Source organism: Marmota monax, unplaced genomic scaffold, assembly GCF_021218885.2.
Source record: "Marmota monax isolate L192 unplaced genomic scaffold, Marmota_monax_Labrador192_F-V1.1 WCK01_AAM20220418_F8-fsc00022, whole genome shotgun sequence".
NCBI classification, from domain to species: domain Eukaryota; kingdom Metazoa; phylum Chordata; class Mammalia; order Rodentia; family Sciuridae; genus Marmota; species Marmota monax.
The window spans coordinates 25814692-25831022 of NW_026695215.1; the positions used below are offsets into that span (position 1 = coordinate 25814692).

General features: G+C 37.5%; 1 protein-coding gene and 1 non-coding gene across 3 annotated transcripts in view; both read left to right on the top strand.

The window, feature by feature from the left end:
* Dcaf1 (DDB1 and CUL4 associated factor 1) overlaps positions 1–16331 on the top strand; it is a 68859-nt gene that overhangs the window by 10598 nt on the left and 41930 nt on the right. For both annotated transcript variants that reach the window (XM_046431438.2, XM_058574839.1), the window contains exons 3-5: positions 6535–6611; positions 9508–9581; positions 12793–12906. In XM_046431438.2, the coding sequence (XP_046287394.1) occupies positions 6535–6611; positions 9508–9581; positions 12793–12906 (265 nt within the window). The remainder of the gene's footprint in view (positions 1–6534; positions 6612–9507; positions 9582–12792; positions 12907–16331) is intronic.
* LOC124084638 (small nucleolar RNA SNORA73 family) lies at positions 5550–5754 on the top strand. Its single transcript, XR_006849175.1, has one exon. It is a non-coding gene; the product is annotated as a small nucleolar RNA SNORA73 family (small nucleolar RNA).

Consider the following 16331-nt stretch of genomic DNA (forward strand, 5'->3'; position numbering starts at 1 on the left):
TTATGCCATTATACATGAGCTTTACTATTATTATTATTTGCATTACAATTCTTTTTTTTTTTTAATTTTAATATTTAGTGTTTAGTTCTTGGTGGACACAACATCTTTGTTTGTATGTGGTGCTGAGGATCAAACCCGGGCCTCATGCATGCCAGGCGAGCACGCTACCGCTTGAGCCACATCCCCAGCCCCCATTACAATTCTTAATACACCTTTATACCACAATTTATCATATCTCTGGTTGTATATAAGGTATATTGACACCAAATTCACATCTTCATACATGTATTTTGTATAATGATGAGGGTCTCCTTCCATCATCCATGCTATTCCCCTTCTCCCCTTGTACTACATTTTTTTAAACATGTCTTTTTACTAAGTTTCAAGCTTCTTAAAAGTAGGAATTATGTCTTTTTTTTTTTTTGTTTTTTTTTGGGTGGTGCTGGGTGTTGAACCCAGGGCCTTGTGCATGCTAGGCAGTTGTTCATTCATTCTACCATTGAGCTATAACCCTAGAAGTCCCTGAAATTTTTTTTTTTTTTTTTTTTTTTTTTTGTGGTACTGTGGATTGAAGCCAGGGGTGCTCTACCACTGAACTACATCCCCAGACCTTTTTATTTTTTATTTTGAGACAGGGTCTTGCTAAATTGTCCTGGCTGGCCTTGAACTTGGTGATCCTCCTGTCTGAACCTCCTGAGTCGCTGGGATTATTAGTGTACCACTAAGCCCCAGCTGAACTGTCTTTTTATTGGTGTTTTCTCAATGATTTGCCTACAACCTGGTACATAATAACTATGTGGTATATAATGTTATCCCATTATTTATTTATTTATTTTTTCTGGTTCTAGGGATTGAACCCCTGGGTGCTTTACCTCTGAACTACATCTCTAATCCTTGTTTATTTTGAGATGACAGTCTTCCTAAATTGCTGAGGCTGGCCTTGAATTTACCATCTTCCTACCTTAGCCTCCTGAGTAGCTGGGATTATGGCATACAGGACTGCATTATCTTAAGGAGGGAAAAAAGTGAAAAATATTGGGGAGGAATGTTCATACGTTTTCTAAGGAGAATATCACTGGAATATCGGTATCTTAAACATTTAATCCTTGATACCATGCTGTGAAAAAATTCCTTTCTGTGGTGATATTTATGAAGAGAAGAACTATAATCTTATGCAAGTTTGAAAACGGGTAAATGCTTTGTTTCCAACTGCTCTGAATACATGGGGAATATGTGAAAGTACAGGTTTTTTTTTTTTTTAAAGAAAGAATATTTTAATATTTATTTTTTAGTTTTTGGCAGACACAACATCTTTGTTTGTATGTGGTACTGAGGATCGAACCCGGGCCGCACGCATGCCAGGCGAGCGTGCTACCGCTTGAGCCACATCCCCAGCCAGGTTTTTTTTTTTAAGAGATTAAGATTATTGTTGATAGGAAACTAGATTTTAATTTATAGAAGCATTGAAGTCTAAGAACTGTTAAGAACAAACACTAAGACTTAAATAAAATATTTGTTTGTTTTTGATACTGGGGATTTAACCCAGGGGCACTTATGACTGAGCTACATCCCTGGACCTTTTTATTTTGAGATAGAGCCTTGCTAAGTTGCTGAGGCTGGCCTTGAACTCGTGATCCTCCTGCCTCAGCCTCCCAAGTTGCTGGAGAAGATATTTGAAATGCAGCTACAGCAAATTAGAGAATCTAAATATTGTACAGTTAACTTGTATTATATTATTAATATTTTTGGTATTGGGGGTTGAACCCAGAAGTGCTTAACTACTGAGCCAATCCCAGCCCCCTTTTTTATATTTTTTATTTAGAGAAGAGGGTCTTGCTGAGTTGCTTAGGACCTTGCTAAATTGCTGAAGCTGACTTTGAACTTGTGATCCTCTGGCCTCAGCCTCTTGAGCGCTGGCTGGAATTACAGGTGTGCGCCACCACACCTGGCTTAATGTGTATTATTGATGTTACTGTGAAATGGGAGTGAGTTATTAGTGGATATGATAAGGTTAGCTTTGGGTTCAAGAAATATTTATTGAATACTTATATTAAAAATACTTAATGTGGCTGGTTGTAGTGGTGCATACCTGTAATACCAAAATTTGGCAGACTAAGGCAGGTGGATTTTGAGTTAGAGGCCAGTCTGGGCAGTTTAGTGAGACCCTGTATCAAAATAAATAGTTACTAGTATTGCTGTATGTATATTCGTGACCGTATAACCAATGTGATCCTGCAACCTGTACACATGGAAAAATGAGAATTCATACCCCATCTGAATCAAATGTATGATATGTCAAGATCTTTGTATTGTCATGAGCAACTAATAAAAAAAAAAGTTCATGTGTTGGGGAAAAAAAAGGATTAGGGATGGGTTTGGTGGTAGAGAGCCCCTTGATTCATTTTCCAGTACTGTTAAAAAAACAAACAAAAAAACACACCCCATCAATGTAATCTTTCATTTTCAAGGTTATTTCACATTCATTAACATATTTGATCATTTTTACTGTGCTCTTCAGCAATGCAAATCTTAAAGTAGAGGGCCACTGCTCTCAAGGAAATAACCATCTGGAAAGCAGCTTAAGCCTAACAGATAAGAAATAATGCAGAGTAGTAAAAAATAGCATATAATGAAGTATTAAAAAAGGCAATGTGTTTTATAAACATTGTGGTGGTTATAATAATAGAAAAAAGTTAAATCAGACAGGTCATTTATTCAAATATTTGAGGATCTTTTGTGTGTCAGCTGTTAGAGACACTGAACCTCATCTTATTTGTCACTAAAAATATCATTGATAACTAAATTTTTCTTTCTTTTAATGTTGTGCTAGGGATGAACTCAGGACCTTGTGCAAACTGGGTAACTAGTATTCTATCATTAAGTTACATCTGTAGTCCAGTTTATAACTTTAATTGATCTTTTATTAGCCCTTTTTCTTGATTATATTTAAAGGGACTGGCTTTGAGCTTTCAATTAAGCTGTATAAACTTAATCTAAATTAAAAAAATTTTTTTGAGGTGTCATTTGTATACTATACTTGCTCAAGCATCCAAAATGGGTTCTTTTGCCTCAAAATCATCACCCTTATCAAGTTATAAAACCTTGAGTACCACTATGGAGCACTTCCTCTTGCTCTATTCCAGTTAATAGTCCATCCTAAACTAATTGTCTTATTTGTTTTGAATTTCCAGTTTTCATAATTTACAAAAAAAATAGTTCTCATCTGTCAGGCTTCATTCTAATTAACTTAAACCTTATGGAAACGCTATAAAATAATAATTCTTTTTTTAAAAATATTTTTTAGTTGTAGATGGACATGATACCTTTGTTTTATCTATTTTTATGTGGTGCTGAAGATTGAACCCAGAGCCTCACGCGTCCTAGACAAGCTCTCTGCCACTGAGCCACACCCCCAGCCCTAAAATAATAATTCTTATTTTCATTTTACACATGAGGCACAGAGAGGTTAAGTAAGTTGTAGAGTTATACACAGCTAATGCAAGAGCTCTGATTTGAACCCTGACAATCTGGCTGCAGAAGTCTTGCTACCCCTGATTCTATACTGCAGATTGAACGTAATGGGCTTTACCTCTGAATTGTATTCCTGGTGCCTTTTTATATATTTTTTTTTTTTTTTGGTACTGGGGATTGAACCCAGGGCTGCTTTACCACTGGCTACATCCCCAGGCCTCTTTTTCAATTTTTAATTTTGTGACAGGGTCTCGATAAATTGCCGAGACCGGCCTTGAACTAGCAATCCTCTTGCCTCAGCCTCCTGAGTCTCTGGGATTATAGGTGTACATCACTACAGCTGGCTTAGCTCTATTTATTTATTTATTTTTGGTACAGGGAATTGAACTCAGGGGTGCTTAACCACTGAGCCATATCCCCAGCCCTGTTTGTTTATTTATTTATTTAGTACTGGGGATTGAACTCAGGGGCAGTTGACCACTGAGCTACATCTCCAGCCCTATTTTGTATTTTATTTATGAGATAGGGTCTCACTAAGTTGCTTAGTGCCTTGCTGTTGCTGAGGCTGGCTTTGAACTCGTGATCCTCCTGCCTCAGCTTCCCAAGCTGCTAGGATTACAGGGGTGTGCCACATGCCAGGCCCCTTTTATTTATTTATTATAAATTTTGAGACAGAATCTTCCTAAGTTACTTAGGGTCTTGCTGTGTTGCTGAGGCTGGCCTCAAACTTTTTTCATTCTGCCTCAGCCTCCTGAGACACTAGAATTACAGGTGTATGCCACCTTTTTATTTTTTTGAGATAGGATCTGAGTAAATGGCTGTTGGTAGCCTCAAACTTGAAATCCTCCTGCTCTAGCATCCTGAATGTCTGGTATTAGAGATGCAGGCCACCATTACTGGCTAGAATCCCCATTTTTAAATTTTGTGCTAATTTGCTTGGTTTCAGTTGAGAATACTGGTAGATCTTTTTTTGGGGGAAGGGTACTGGGAATTGAACTCAGGGGCACTCAACTACTGAATCACATCCCAGCCCTATTTTGTATTTTATTTAGAGACAGGGTCTCACTGAGTTTCTTAGCATCTCACTGTTGCTGAGTCTGGCTTTGAACTTACGATTCCCCTGCCTCAGCCTCCTAAGCCCCTGCGATTATAGGCATACGCTATCATGCCTGGTGAGAATACTGGTAGAATTCTAATTCTAATTTGTGTTACGATCCTTTGTATTAAAGAGAATATGCAGAGTTAAGCGGAAAAGGGGAAAAAAGCAGAAATACTTTTGAGGCTTGATTAGAGTGGGCCAAAAATTTTTACAGAGAACTTAATCTTTAAGACTAAGAAGTTGGATTTTGTGGAAATAAAGCATGTAGGAAAGTATGACTTAGGGCAGAACATGTTAGATGTTGAGGGTGGACAACCTTGTATTTGATTGTCATTGTAAAAGATTAAAAAGTCTTGATTAGGAGCTGGGTGTGGTGGCACATGCCCGTCATCCCAGTAGCTTGGGAGGCTGAGACAGGAGGATCTCAAGTTCAAAGCTAGCCTCAGCAAAAAAGTGAGATGGTAAGTGACTCAATGAGACCCTGTCTCTAAATACAAAAATAGGGCTGGGGATGTGACTCAGTGCCCTTGAGTTGCATTCAATCCCTGGTGCCCACCCCCTATCCCCCAAAGTCTTGCTTAGGGGTACTAAAATAATTTTCTTGTTTTAACAGTGAATGAATGAAAAGGAATTTGAGCCAAGTGCGGAGGTGGGGGGGGTGGGGGCGTGGGGATGGTGGGGGCGTGGGGGCGGTGGGGGGGGCTGTAATCCCAGTGACTCAGGAGGCTAAGGCAGGAAGATTATAAGTTAGAGGCCAGCTTCAGCAACTTAGTGAGACCCTGTCTCAAAGTAAAAAGGTCTAGTAGGGGTGCAGCTCAGTGGTAAAGCACAGAGTGCCCCTGGATTCAATCTCCAGTACCAAAATAAAAAGGAATTTGATATGTCTAACAATATGGATGACTCTTAAAACATGCTAGTGAAAGAATAAGGATATGTGATTCCATTTATGTGAATTCTAGAACTGGCAAAACTAATCTGTCCAGCATGGATACTCAAGAGGGTGAGTCTCCCTGGGCTCTGTCCAGGTGGTATAGGGGAGCATAGGACTCTGCCCCATGATGTACAGTTCCTTTCCATAACGTTGGAGATGTAGCTGGCCTTTGTGTCTGTGCCTGCATATTTCTACAACTTCTCAAGAGTCTTGTGGACTATGACTGAAGAGACGAACCATGCAGGAAACAATATTTTAAAAAACAACAAAAAAACCTAACTAATCTGGAGTGAATGAAATCATTGGCGGAGTGGAGGCTTAGGTGGGGGGGGAAGCACTTTATAGGTGAAGGTAGCAGCATACAGAATGGTTCTGAAGAGGAATGAATTTAGACTTTTTGAAGAGCACAGAAAGTCATGTGACTGAAACAGTGAAAGAGATGTAGAGAACTGGAGGAGTGATCAGGAAGCAGCAGAAGCCAGGTAATTGTAGGCCAAGGTAGGACTTGAGGCTTAATTCAAGGTTTTGTGTAAGTCATTGTAAGTTAGAGAATGAATTGTGTCAGGTCAAGCATGAAATTAGGAAGCAAGATCAGTAAAAACGATTGTTGGAAGCACAGTTAGTTAGTGATGGTGGTCTGGATAAGGATAGGAGTGGTCAAAATTTAGAGAACTGATTGGAGTAGGAGGTATCTTGTAGGTAAAGCTAATGGGAGTTATTGTTGGAGGGTGAGGAGAACAGGAAGATTTTAATGATGGTGCATAGGTTTTTGGATTCCAAGGTGATGGTAGTGCTTTTCTCTTTCCTTTTTTTTTTTTTTTTTTTCTCTTTTTGTTGAGGTGGGGAGTGTTTAGGGAAGAATTAATATGGGAGTGGGAAATGTTTTATGAGATGATTGTTTAGATTTATGTGCTCATCAGAAAAATACTGTTTTTCTAACTTTTTGCTTTTATACCTCAATTATTGAATTGTTGTAAGTGGTGGTACATTTTATTGTATGTTTAGAGTTGATCCTTTCTTCCCTTTGTGCTAGGATGTCTGAATTGATTGAAAAAGAAACTGAAGAATATCGTAAGGGAGATCCAGACCCATTTGATGATCGACATCCTGGTAAGATGTTTTCTTAAGCTTGGGTCTTTTTTCCTTACGAAAGAAAATTATTAATAATATTTTTCAATTGAAATAGCATTTTCTTGGGGCTAGGGTTGTGGCTTAGCGGTAGAGTGCTTGCCTGGCACGCATGAGGCCCTGGGCTTGATCCTCAACACCACATAAAAATAAACAAAATAAAGGTATTGTGTCCAACTATAACTAAAAAAATAAAATATTAAAAAAAAAAGAAATAGCATTTTCTGTGGTAAGTTTTAAGACCTTTTATTTATTACAATATTTCTCAAGGTGAGGGCAATGAGGAAAAGTAAATACCTGGAAAATGGAAATATTTGTGATATTTATAGGTCAAATAGAACATAATTAACTTAGGGAGCTAAATTAGGTATACCTTAGTTAACTTGGTGTACTTACAAAGACTTGAGAAAAAGATTTCCCCTTCTGATTTACTTATTTAAATTTTTTTTTTTAGTTGTAAATGGACACAATTTTTTTTTTTTTAATTTATTTTTATGTTGCTGAGGATCAAACTAGTGCTTCACACATGCTAGGCAAGCACTCTACTACTGAGCCATAACCTCCCAGCTCCCGATTTATTTATTTATTAATTTATTAAACCAGAAAAGAGTTTTACTCTATGCCTTCATCTTCCTAATGATAATTATCATACTTGTAGGGAAATAACAGTTGAAAATGTATTCATGCTTTGCTTTTAGTTAGAATGTTAGTATTTGGAACCAAATAAACAGCAGTCTATTATGTCTGTGTCTCTCTTGTTCTTTTTTTTTTTTTTCTTTTCCCGGTGGTGTTGGAAATTGAATCTAGGGCAGTAGATATGCTAGGCAAGTGCTCTGTTGCTGAGCTAAATGCCCCAGCACTGTAAGTAAACATCTAGATGTCTGCTTTAGTAAGTCTTGAAAGCTAAAGTATGCCTCTTGTATCAAACCATTTATTTATTTATTTTTGGTGGAGGCTAATTTAGAATCATGCTGAAACAAGCCTGCTTTGGCATGGAGTTTGCTAAAATACAGGATTATATGGGACTTGAGATTTTTGCCATTTTACTTTTTTTCAAAGGTAGATTACGAGTGGGCAAAGCTTAAGTCATGAATGGTCTCAAACTGCATATATACTCTAGTTAGAAGTAGTCCTTTGTGGAGAGGGTCTGAAATTTTGTGTATAGAGAGAGAGCATGAATAAATAGGAGCCATAAAAATAAGAATATTGTGTTTCCATCTGAATGTTTCAGGATTTATTTCTGTTTCTTATGCTTTTGTTCTCAAACATTAGTAATCTAGGCATTTCAAATTGAGTATTTAATTGTTTATGTGATGTTATATGCTACTTTTGTCCTAGACTTTCCTGCACAGTTCTGGAATATTCAGTTAACCCACATCTTCAGTAAGGCAATAGAGCATGAAGGAAATACCAATGTGAATGTGAAATCAGAAATTAAGTTAATACATGGGGTTATCAAAAGAAAGAGATGATCATGCATAATGTCATTACTTTGGGAAGGATGAAGTAGTAATGAGGAAGAAAGGAGAAAAAAGGAAAAGATTCAATTTTTTCTCTCTACCTCTTAAACAATATTTGACATTGGCATAATTTTTAAAAAAGTAAAAATAAGGATTTTGGTTTCACAACTTTATAAACAGTGAAAATTAGGTAAAGTCCTCATTTGTTTTTATGATTCCATTCTTTTTTTAAAAAAAAATTTTTTTAGTTGAAGATCTGTGTAGAGTACCTTTATTTATTTGTGTGGTGCTGAGGATTGAACCCAGTGCCTCATATGTCTCTGACGTGCTAAGCAAGCGCTCTACCACTGAGCCACAACCCCCAGCCCTATGATTCCATTCTTGTAACTGTGAATTATTTTGAGATAGTGATTATAGGTTAGTCAAAACTTCATACCAGGCTGCAGCACACCATAATTCCGGCAACTCTGGAGGCTGAGGCAGGAGGATTGTAAGTTCCTGGCTAGCTTAGCAATTCAGCAATGTCCTGTCTCAAAAAATCAAAAGGACTGGGGATGTAGCTCAGTGGTAGAACATCTCTGGGTTCATTCCCCAGTACCAAACCAAACTGAATCAAATTAAACAAAACCCCAAAACAAAACACAATATCAGCAGCTCGCATCTTTTCTTCATTTTATATGTATCCTTTTGTAAATTTGTGTGCTCCCAAAGGAAATGAAATAGAAGGTATCTGCTTTCAAAATTAACCAATAATTCTTTCAGTCATTCGCTCATTCATTTACTTTTAGCCTGTGCATTGAGTAGCAACACCCTGGCCCCTTTGCCACCTTTCTTTCCCTAACAGGTAGGGAGTTAAGATGGTCAAGGTTACTTTCTTTTTAGGGTTGATGATTACTTAGTAGGATTCACTTCCTTTACTCCTACCTTGGATGTTCTTACAGGTTTGAGGATGTATTGCTGCTGCTGTTATTATAATAATTGAAGGAGAGATTAATTTGGAGCCTGTCTTCCCTTAAAAGAAATATGCTTCCTACCTTTCTGTGGCTGTGGAGTCATGTTTTGTTTTGTTTTTTTTTCCTCTCTCTTAGGCGTCTTTAAGATTCTTTAGTAAATCTTAAGTACCCTTGGTGTGATACTGGTATGGATCCATTATTCAATTTTTATTTCAGTGTTGTCATGTAGGCAGTATACTGGGAAATGGGAAGGTTAGAGCAATGTCTCAGGTTTTTGTATATTGTCACTTTTAAATTTATAGAATATTTCTTATGGAATCTAATTCAGAATAGGAATCTTGTGTTTCTTCACTTTTTCAGCAATTTATTAGTACTTATAACAACTCAGGTGCCATTCCAGAGATCTAAGTTACTTGACTGGGATGACTTACTCATTCCTTTGTTCCTCCCCTCTTCTTTTGGTAGGTCGAGCTGATCCAGAATGTATGCTGGGCCACTTGCTGAGAATACTCTTCAAGAATGATGATTTCATGAATGCAGTAGGTTTGCTTCTTACTTTTCTCCAGAGATTATCATCAGCAGATGCTGTACCTTTATAAATTTATTTTTGTAAATAATTTGCTTTCACTGAAGGCCTTGGCAAAGTCGGGAGAAGAGTGGGTAGATTTTTATTTGGCGTTCACTCAGTTGAAATAAGAGTAATCAGGGGCTTCTTTCTCTTCTCATTCTTGGGCAAGATGATTTTCTAGTTGTGACCATAGGAGTTCTTTTGGGCTTTTACATGGAAAAGTAAGGATGATGTATGTGGTATGATTCTGCATTAAAACAATGTGTGTGTTGGATGTGTGTGGAAGGTGCATCATCTAATTCAGGGCTGTTGTGAAGAGTAACAAAAAAATTATATTTCACAACTTCTGAATTTAGTAATAGCTCAATAAATTGTGGCTGTTAGGTTTGTTTGGAGGTGGAATGGCATGGTGCTTGAGAGCATTAATTAAGTATGAAAGGTGCTTGATACAGAGCCTGCCTGGCACATAATGAGAACTTGATGAAACTTAGGTGTTATTGTTATCATCTGTATTAGTATTGATTCCTAAATTTGTTTCTCTATCACCAGTGTCTCTTCTCAGCTTCAGGTTACTTTCAACTGCCTTCCAAACATTCCCAACCTGGATATGTCCCACAGACACTGAATCTGCATCCCTTTTTGCTTCATAGTCTGTTTCTCATGTTCTGTAACTCCGTAATGACGTCCTTGTCTAGTCAGGTATCCTTTACTCCTTCAAGTTCCTTTGTTCAATGAATTTATTAGTTTTTATTGTATTGTCCCTTCCTCCTCAAAAGTGAGAGGTTCTTTTATTTCCTTCTGCCTTTGTTGCCAGACCTTGGTTTAGCCACTACCACCTCTCACTGAGTTACTACAATAGCTTCTTAATTGATTTCTTGTTTTGTCCTCCTCTAATCCATTCTTCATCTTATAACCCAGAAATCTTTCTAAAATACACAAACTCATCATGGAATGCTGAATATCCTTTAATAGTGTCTCATTGCCCTCAGGATAAAAATTTAAATTCCTCAGTTTGGTATTAAAAACCAAACTTGTCTTTGGCCTTTGTACTCTTCAGCTTCATTTCTTGACCTTTGGCCCTCCTCTCCTTAATTACTCTCTACTTGTCTTTTTTGTTCTGATTTTTAACTTCGAATCCTTTTCTTTCTAAACCTTCCTTGAGTCTTGCATGGGTTGTATGGCTTCCTAACAGCCTTTTTGTAGCATCTTTAAGCTTTTTTTTTTTTTTTTTAGTACTGTGGATTGAACCCAGGGCCCCATGAATACTAGGCAAACTCTAGCCCTTTTTATTTTTTCCCTCTAGCTTTTTTTTTTTTTTAATATTTATTTACTTGTAGATGAACACACAGTATCTTTAATTATTTTTATGTGGTGCTGAGGATTGAACCCAGTGCCTCACACATGCGAGGTTAGCACTTTACCACTGAGCTACAGCCTCAACCCCTCCCCCAGCTTTTAAAATGAAAAAAAAATTTTAAGTATTTATTTTTTAGGTGTAGTTGGATACAATGCCTTTATTTTATATACTTATTTCTATGTGGTGCTGGACGTGCTAGACGAGCGCTTTACCACTGAACCCCAGCCCCAGCCCCTAAAATGAATTTTAAAAAAAAGTTTATTTAGTTGTAGATGGACAACAATACCTTTATTTTTTTTATTTATTCTTATGGAGTGCTAAGGATTGAACCCAGTGCCTCACACATGCTAGGCAAGCATTCTACCATTGAGTTATGTATGCCCCAAGCCCATTTCTCAGCATTTTAAATTTTTTTATTTTGAGACTGGGTCTTGCTGAGTTGTCCTAGCTGGCCTTCAACTTTTGATCCTTCTGCCTCAGCCACTTAAAAGCTGGGCTTGGAGGCATGTAGCATCCTGTACTCAGATGCTATGTTTTTGTGTCACCTCTGTTGGATTGTAAGCCTTTGTTGATGAGACTGTGTCAATAGTTATTTACTGTTGTGTACTCAGCACAGAAAATAGTAATGGTAACTATTACTACTTAATAGTAGATACTCAATAAAAACTAGGTGTGTCAAAAGTTTTATTGATATATATGTACACATAATTTATTATAAAATTCAAGTTTTTCATTAATTGTTGTCAAGAATCTGGGGCTTATCTTGACTTATTTTATACTTCTGAAGAAGTATATATTTATGCTTTTTGTTTGTTTTTTTTTGCACTAGTTGCTGTGGCACATGCCTATAATCTCAGTGACTCATGAGGCTGAAGCAGGAGGCTAACAAGTTCAAGGCCAGCCTGAGCAACTTAGACCCTGTCTCAGAAATAAAATGGGCTATGGATTTGTAGCTTATTGGTAGTGCCCCTGGGTCCAGTCCCTAATACAGGGAGAAGTATATATAAGGAGAAGTATATATAAGTGTGAGGAGGTGTTTTTTTTTTCCAGTATCCTGTGAGCCTTAATTTCCGTGGTTGCTGAGTTGTTTTTGTGTGTGTGTGTAGGGGGGGCTATAATTTGACTTTTTTCAGCTGTGGAAGAAACTATACAATCTTGGCTAAAAAGAAAATCATAACTTCAATATTTTTTGTTTGGTATTAGGGATTGAACCCCAAGGAGTGTGTTACCACTGAGCTATATACCCAGCCTTTTAAATTTTTTATTTAATTTTTATTTTTTGGTACCAGTGATTGAACCCAGGGGCGCTTGACCACCAAGTCACATACCTGGCCCTTTTTATGTTTTATTTTGACACAGGGTCTTGCTAAGTTGCTTAGGGCCTGGCTAAGTTACTTTGAACTTGTGATCATTCTGCCCTAGCCTCCCAAACTGCTGGGATTATAGGCATGTGCCACCAAGGCTAACTATTCTTTATTTTTTAAAAATTTTTTATTTATTCTTTTTAGTTATACATGGCAGTAGAATGTATTTTGACATATCATACAAACATGGAGTATTCTTTATTTTTGAGACATGATCTCCCTAAGTAGCTGAAACAGGCCTTGAACTTGTTATCCTTTTGCCTCAACTTCCTAAGTCATTGCTGAGATTACAGGCATGCACCACTCTGCCTGGACATAACTAATTTATAATAATTAAAAATTTAACAGTTGTTGGGTATGGTATTCTTTCATGCCTTTTAAGAAAAGTGATAGGAATATATTCAGAATTTTCAATAATTTTCCATAATTTGGGTTGAAATATTCTTTTTTTTTCTTTACAGCTGGTGAATGCATATGTGATGACAAGCCGAGAGCCCCCATTAAACACGGCAGCTTGCAGACTGCTACTGGACATCATGCCAGGGCTGGAAACTGCTGTTGTTTTTCAAGAAAAGGTACTTGCTAAAAAGAAAAGTCATTGTTTCATTTTTAACTGAATGATGATCTGTTGGACTTGTCTTTCTTGTTATGGCTTTTTCTTATCCAAATAGCAATGTATGTTATAGAAATTTAAGAAATCCAGATACACAAAAGAAAAATTTAAATAGCTGTTCACAGTACTTGCTGCATGTGTGCTATGGTATTTTTTTTTTTTTAATCTTAAGATCTTGTTTTTAAAATAGAGTTATGATTTTATCTAAATTCTTACTCTTTGGTGAGTGGGTCTTCCCCAGTGATAACTCTTAATTCAAGGAAGTCCATCTTATTCTTGGTAGTAAGTATTTAATATTCATTCAGCTAATACCCGAAGACAAGTTTTTTGTTCAAGGTTCTAGAATGTTTTATCAGCAAGTTAGGAGCTTATTACATTTGTCATGTATGTATTTGGGGACAGGCAGACATGCTCAACTGGTAATTTAGGGTGAAATAAGTGATACGTAAACAAGAAAATGTGAATTTGAGTTCAATCCCCAGCACCACATAAAACAAAGTAAAGGTATTGTGTCCACCTACAACTAAAAAAAAATTTTTTTTTTTTTTTTTTTAATATTTTTTAGTTGTAGTTGGACACAATATCTTTATTCATTTTTATGTGGTGCTGAGGATCGAACCCAGTGCCTCACATGTACGAGGCGGGTGCTCTACCTCTGAGCTATGGCCCCAGCCCTAAAAAAAATTTTTTAAAAAATAAGTATTTCTGTTTCTATTTTTGAAAAAAATTTTTAGATGATTATGGGCCTTTATTTTATTCATTTATTTATATGTGGTGCTGAGAATCAAACCCAGTGCTTGTACATGCTAGGCAAGTGCTCTGCCACTGAACCACAGCCCCAGCCCCTCTATTGTTTTATTTACTTATGTTTTTGCATTACTGGGGTTTGAACCATGGGCATTCCACCATTGAGCCATATCCCCAGCCTGTTTTATGCTTGTTTGGAGACAGGTTCTCAGTAAATTGCTGAGGCTGTCCTTGAACTTAATCCTCCTGCATCAGTCTTTTCAGTTGCTGGTATTACAGGCGTATGCCATTGTGCATGGGTACTTTTTTGTGTGTGTCTGTAGTACTGGGGATTTAACCCAGGGATGTCCGTGACTGATGTATAATCCCTATCCCTTTTTATTTTTTATTCTGAGAGAGGGTCTTGCTAAGTTGCCCAGGCTGATCTTGAACTTGTGACTCAGTCTCCTGAGTTGCTAGGTGTGCACCACCATGCCCAACTTGGTTGTTATATTTTAAAAAATAATATAAATGTCTTGTCTTCTAGCTTTAAAAATTTGCTGTGGAATTTGGTATGCCTCATAGTCTGCTTTATTTTATATTTTTATTTTGTTTTGGTGCTGGGGATGGAGCCTGATCTAACCTCCCAGTGCTTGCTTGCTTTATTTATTTATTTTTAGTACTGGGGAGTGAACCCAGGGACACTCTAGCATTGAGCTACAGCCCCAGCCCTTTTTATTTTTATTTTGAGGTAGAGGCTTGCCAGGTGGCTTAGGCTTATTTGAGGGCCTCATAAGTTGCCTAGGCTGCCCTTGAACTTGTGATCTATCTGCTTTAGCATCTCAAGTAACTGGGATTACAGATGTGTACCTCTGTGCTTGGCTGCTTGCTTTTATTATTTTTTATTTAAAAAATTTTTTTTGCAGTTGTAGATGGACCTTTATTTTATTTTTTTATATGTGGTGCTGAGAATGGAACACAGTGCCTCACATACGTTAAGTGAGCACTATATCATTGAGCTACAACCCCAGCCCTTATTTGTTTATTTTTATGTGATGCTAAGGATCAAACCCAGTGCCTCATACATGCTAGGCAAGTGCTCTGCCACTGAGCTACAGGCCCATCCTTGCTTGCTTTTTTTTTAAAAAATATATGACAGCGGGGCTGGGGATGTGGCTCAAGCGGTAGCGCGCTCGCCTGGCATGCGTGCAGCCCGGGTTCGATCCTCAGCACCACGTACAAAGATGTTGTGTCCACCGAAAAACTAAAAATAAATAAATAAATTCTCTCTCTCTCTCCCTCTCCTCTCTCTTTAAAAAAAAAAAAAAAAAAAAAAAAATATATATATATATATATATATATATATATATGACAGCGTAATGCATCACAATTCTTATTACACATATAGAACACAATTTTTCATGTCTCTATTTGTATATAAAGTATGTTCACGCCAATTCATGTCTTCATACATGTACTTTGGATAATGATATCTATCATATTCCACCATCATTGCTAATCCCCTGCCCCCTTCCTTCCCCTCCCACCCTTTGCCCTATCTAAAGTTCATCTATTCCTCCCATGCTCCCTCTCTCTACCCCTCTATGATTCAGTCACCTTATATCAGAAAACATTTGCCATTTTGTTTTTTTTTGGGGGGATTGGCTAACTTCACTTAGCATTATCTTCTCCCAGTGTCATCTATTTACCTGCAAATGCCATGATTTTATTTTCTTTTATTGCTGAGTAATATTTCATTATGTATATATTTGCTTTATTTTTAAACTATTAGAAATTTAATCTTCTGGGTCTGGCATGATGGGGCATACCTGTAATCCCAGCAACTTGGGAGGCTGGGTTGATAAGTGGCAATAGTTCTTCGAAGACTACAGCCACAGCATCAGGAAGTGGCTTTGTGGCAAGAAAATAAGCACCCTAGCCCACAGAAGTTGTCTTCCGAGCCTGTTTTGCCTCTGGATGAGGAAGCTGTGGACTATGGACTATGGTGACATGGCAGTAGATGTAGTGGATGGAGAACAAGAAGAAGCTTCTGGATATGTGGAGATCTCCTTTCATCTTGATTCAGGCCATAAGACCAGTAGTAGAGTAAATTCAGCAACCAAACCTGAGGAAGGAGGATTGAAGAAAAACAAGAGCATTAGGAAGGGGGGTTGGAGGATGGTAAATTCAAGGCCAACTTCAGCAATTTAGTGAGTCCCTATCACAGAATTTTAAAGGATTGGGGAATGTAACTCAGTGGTAGAGTTTTCTGGGTTCAGTTCCCAGTACCACCACTAAAAAGAAAAAGTATTTGCGTGTGCGCGTGCATCTCTTTCTCTTTCTCTGTCTTTCTCGATCTTTTTCTTTTATGGTACTAGGGATTGAACCTAGGGCCTACCACATGTTAAGCAAGCACTGAGTTGTATCCTCAGCCCTGTGGTTTTTTTTTTTTTTTGGGTACTGGGGATTGAGCCACATCTCCAGCCCTATTTTGTATTTTATTTAGAGATAGGTTCTCACTGAGTTGCTTAGTGCATCACTGTTGCTGAGACTGGCTTTGAAGTCTTGTGAGCCTTTGGGATTAGACTTGCACCAGTGTGTTGGCCTTGGCCTTGTTTTTTTTTTTTTTAAGATAGTTTCACTAAGTTGTTCAGGTTGACT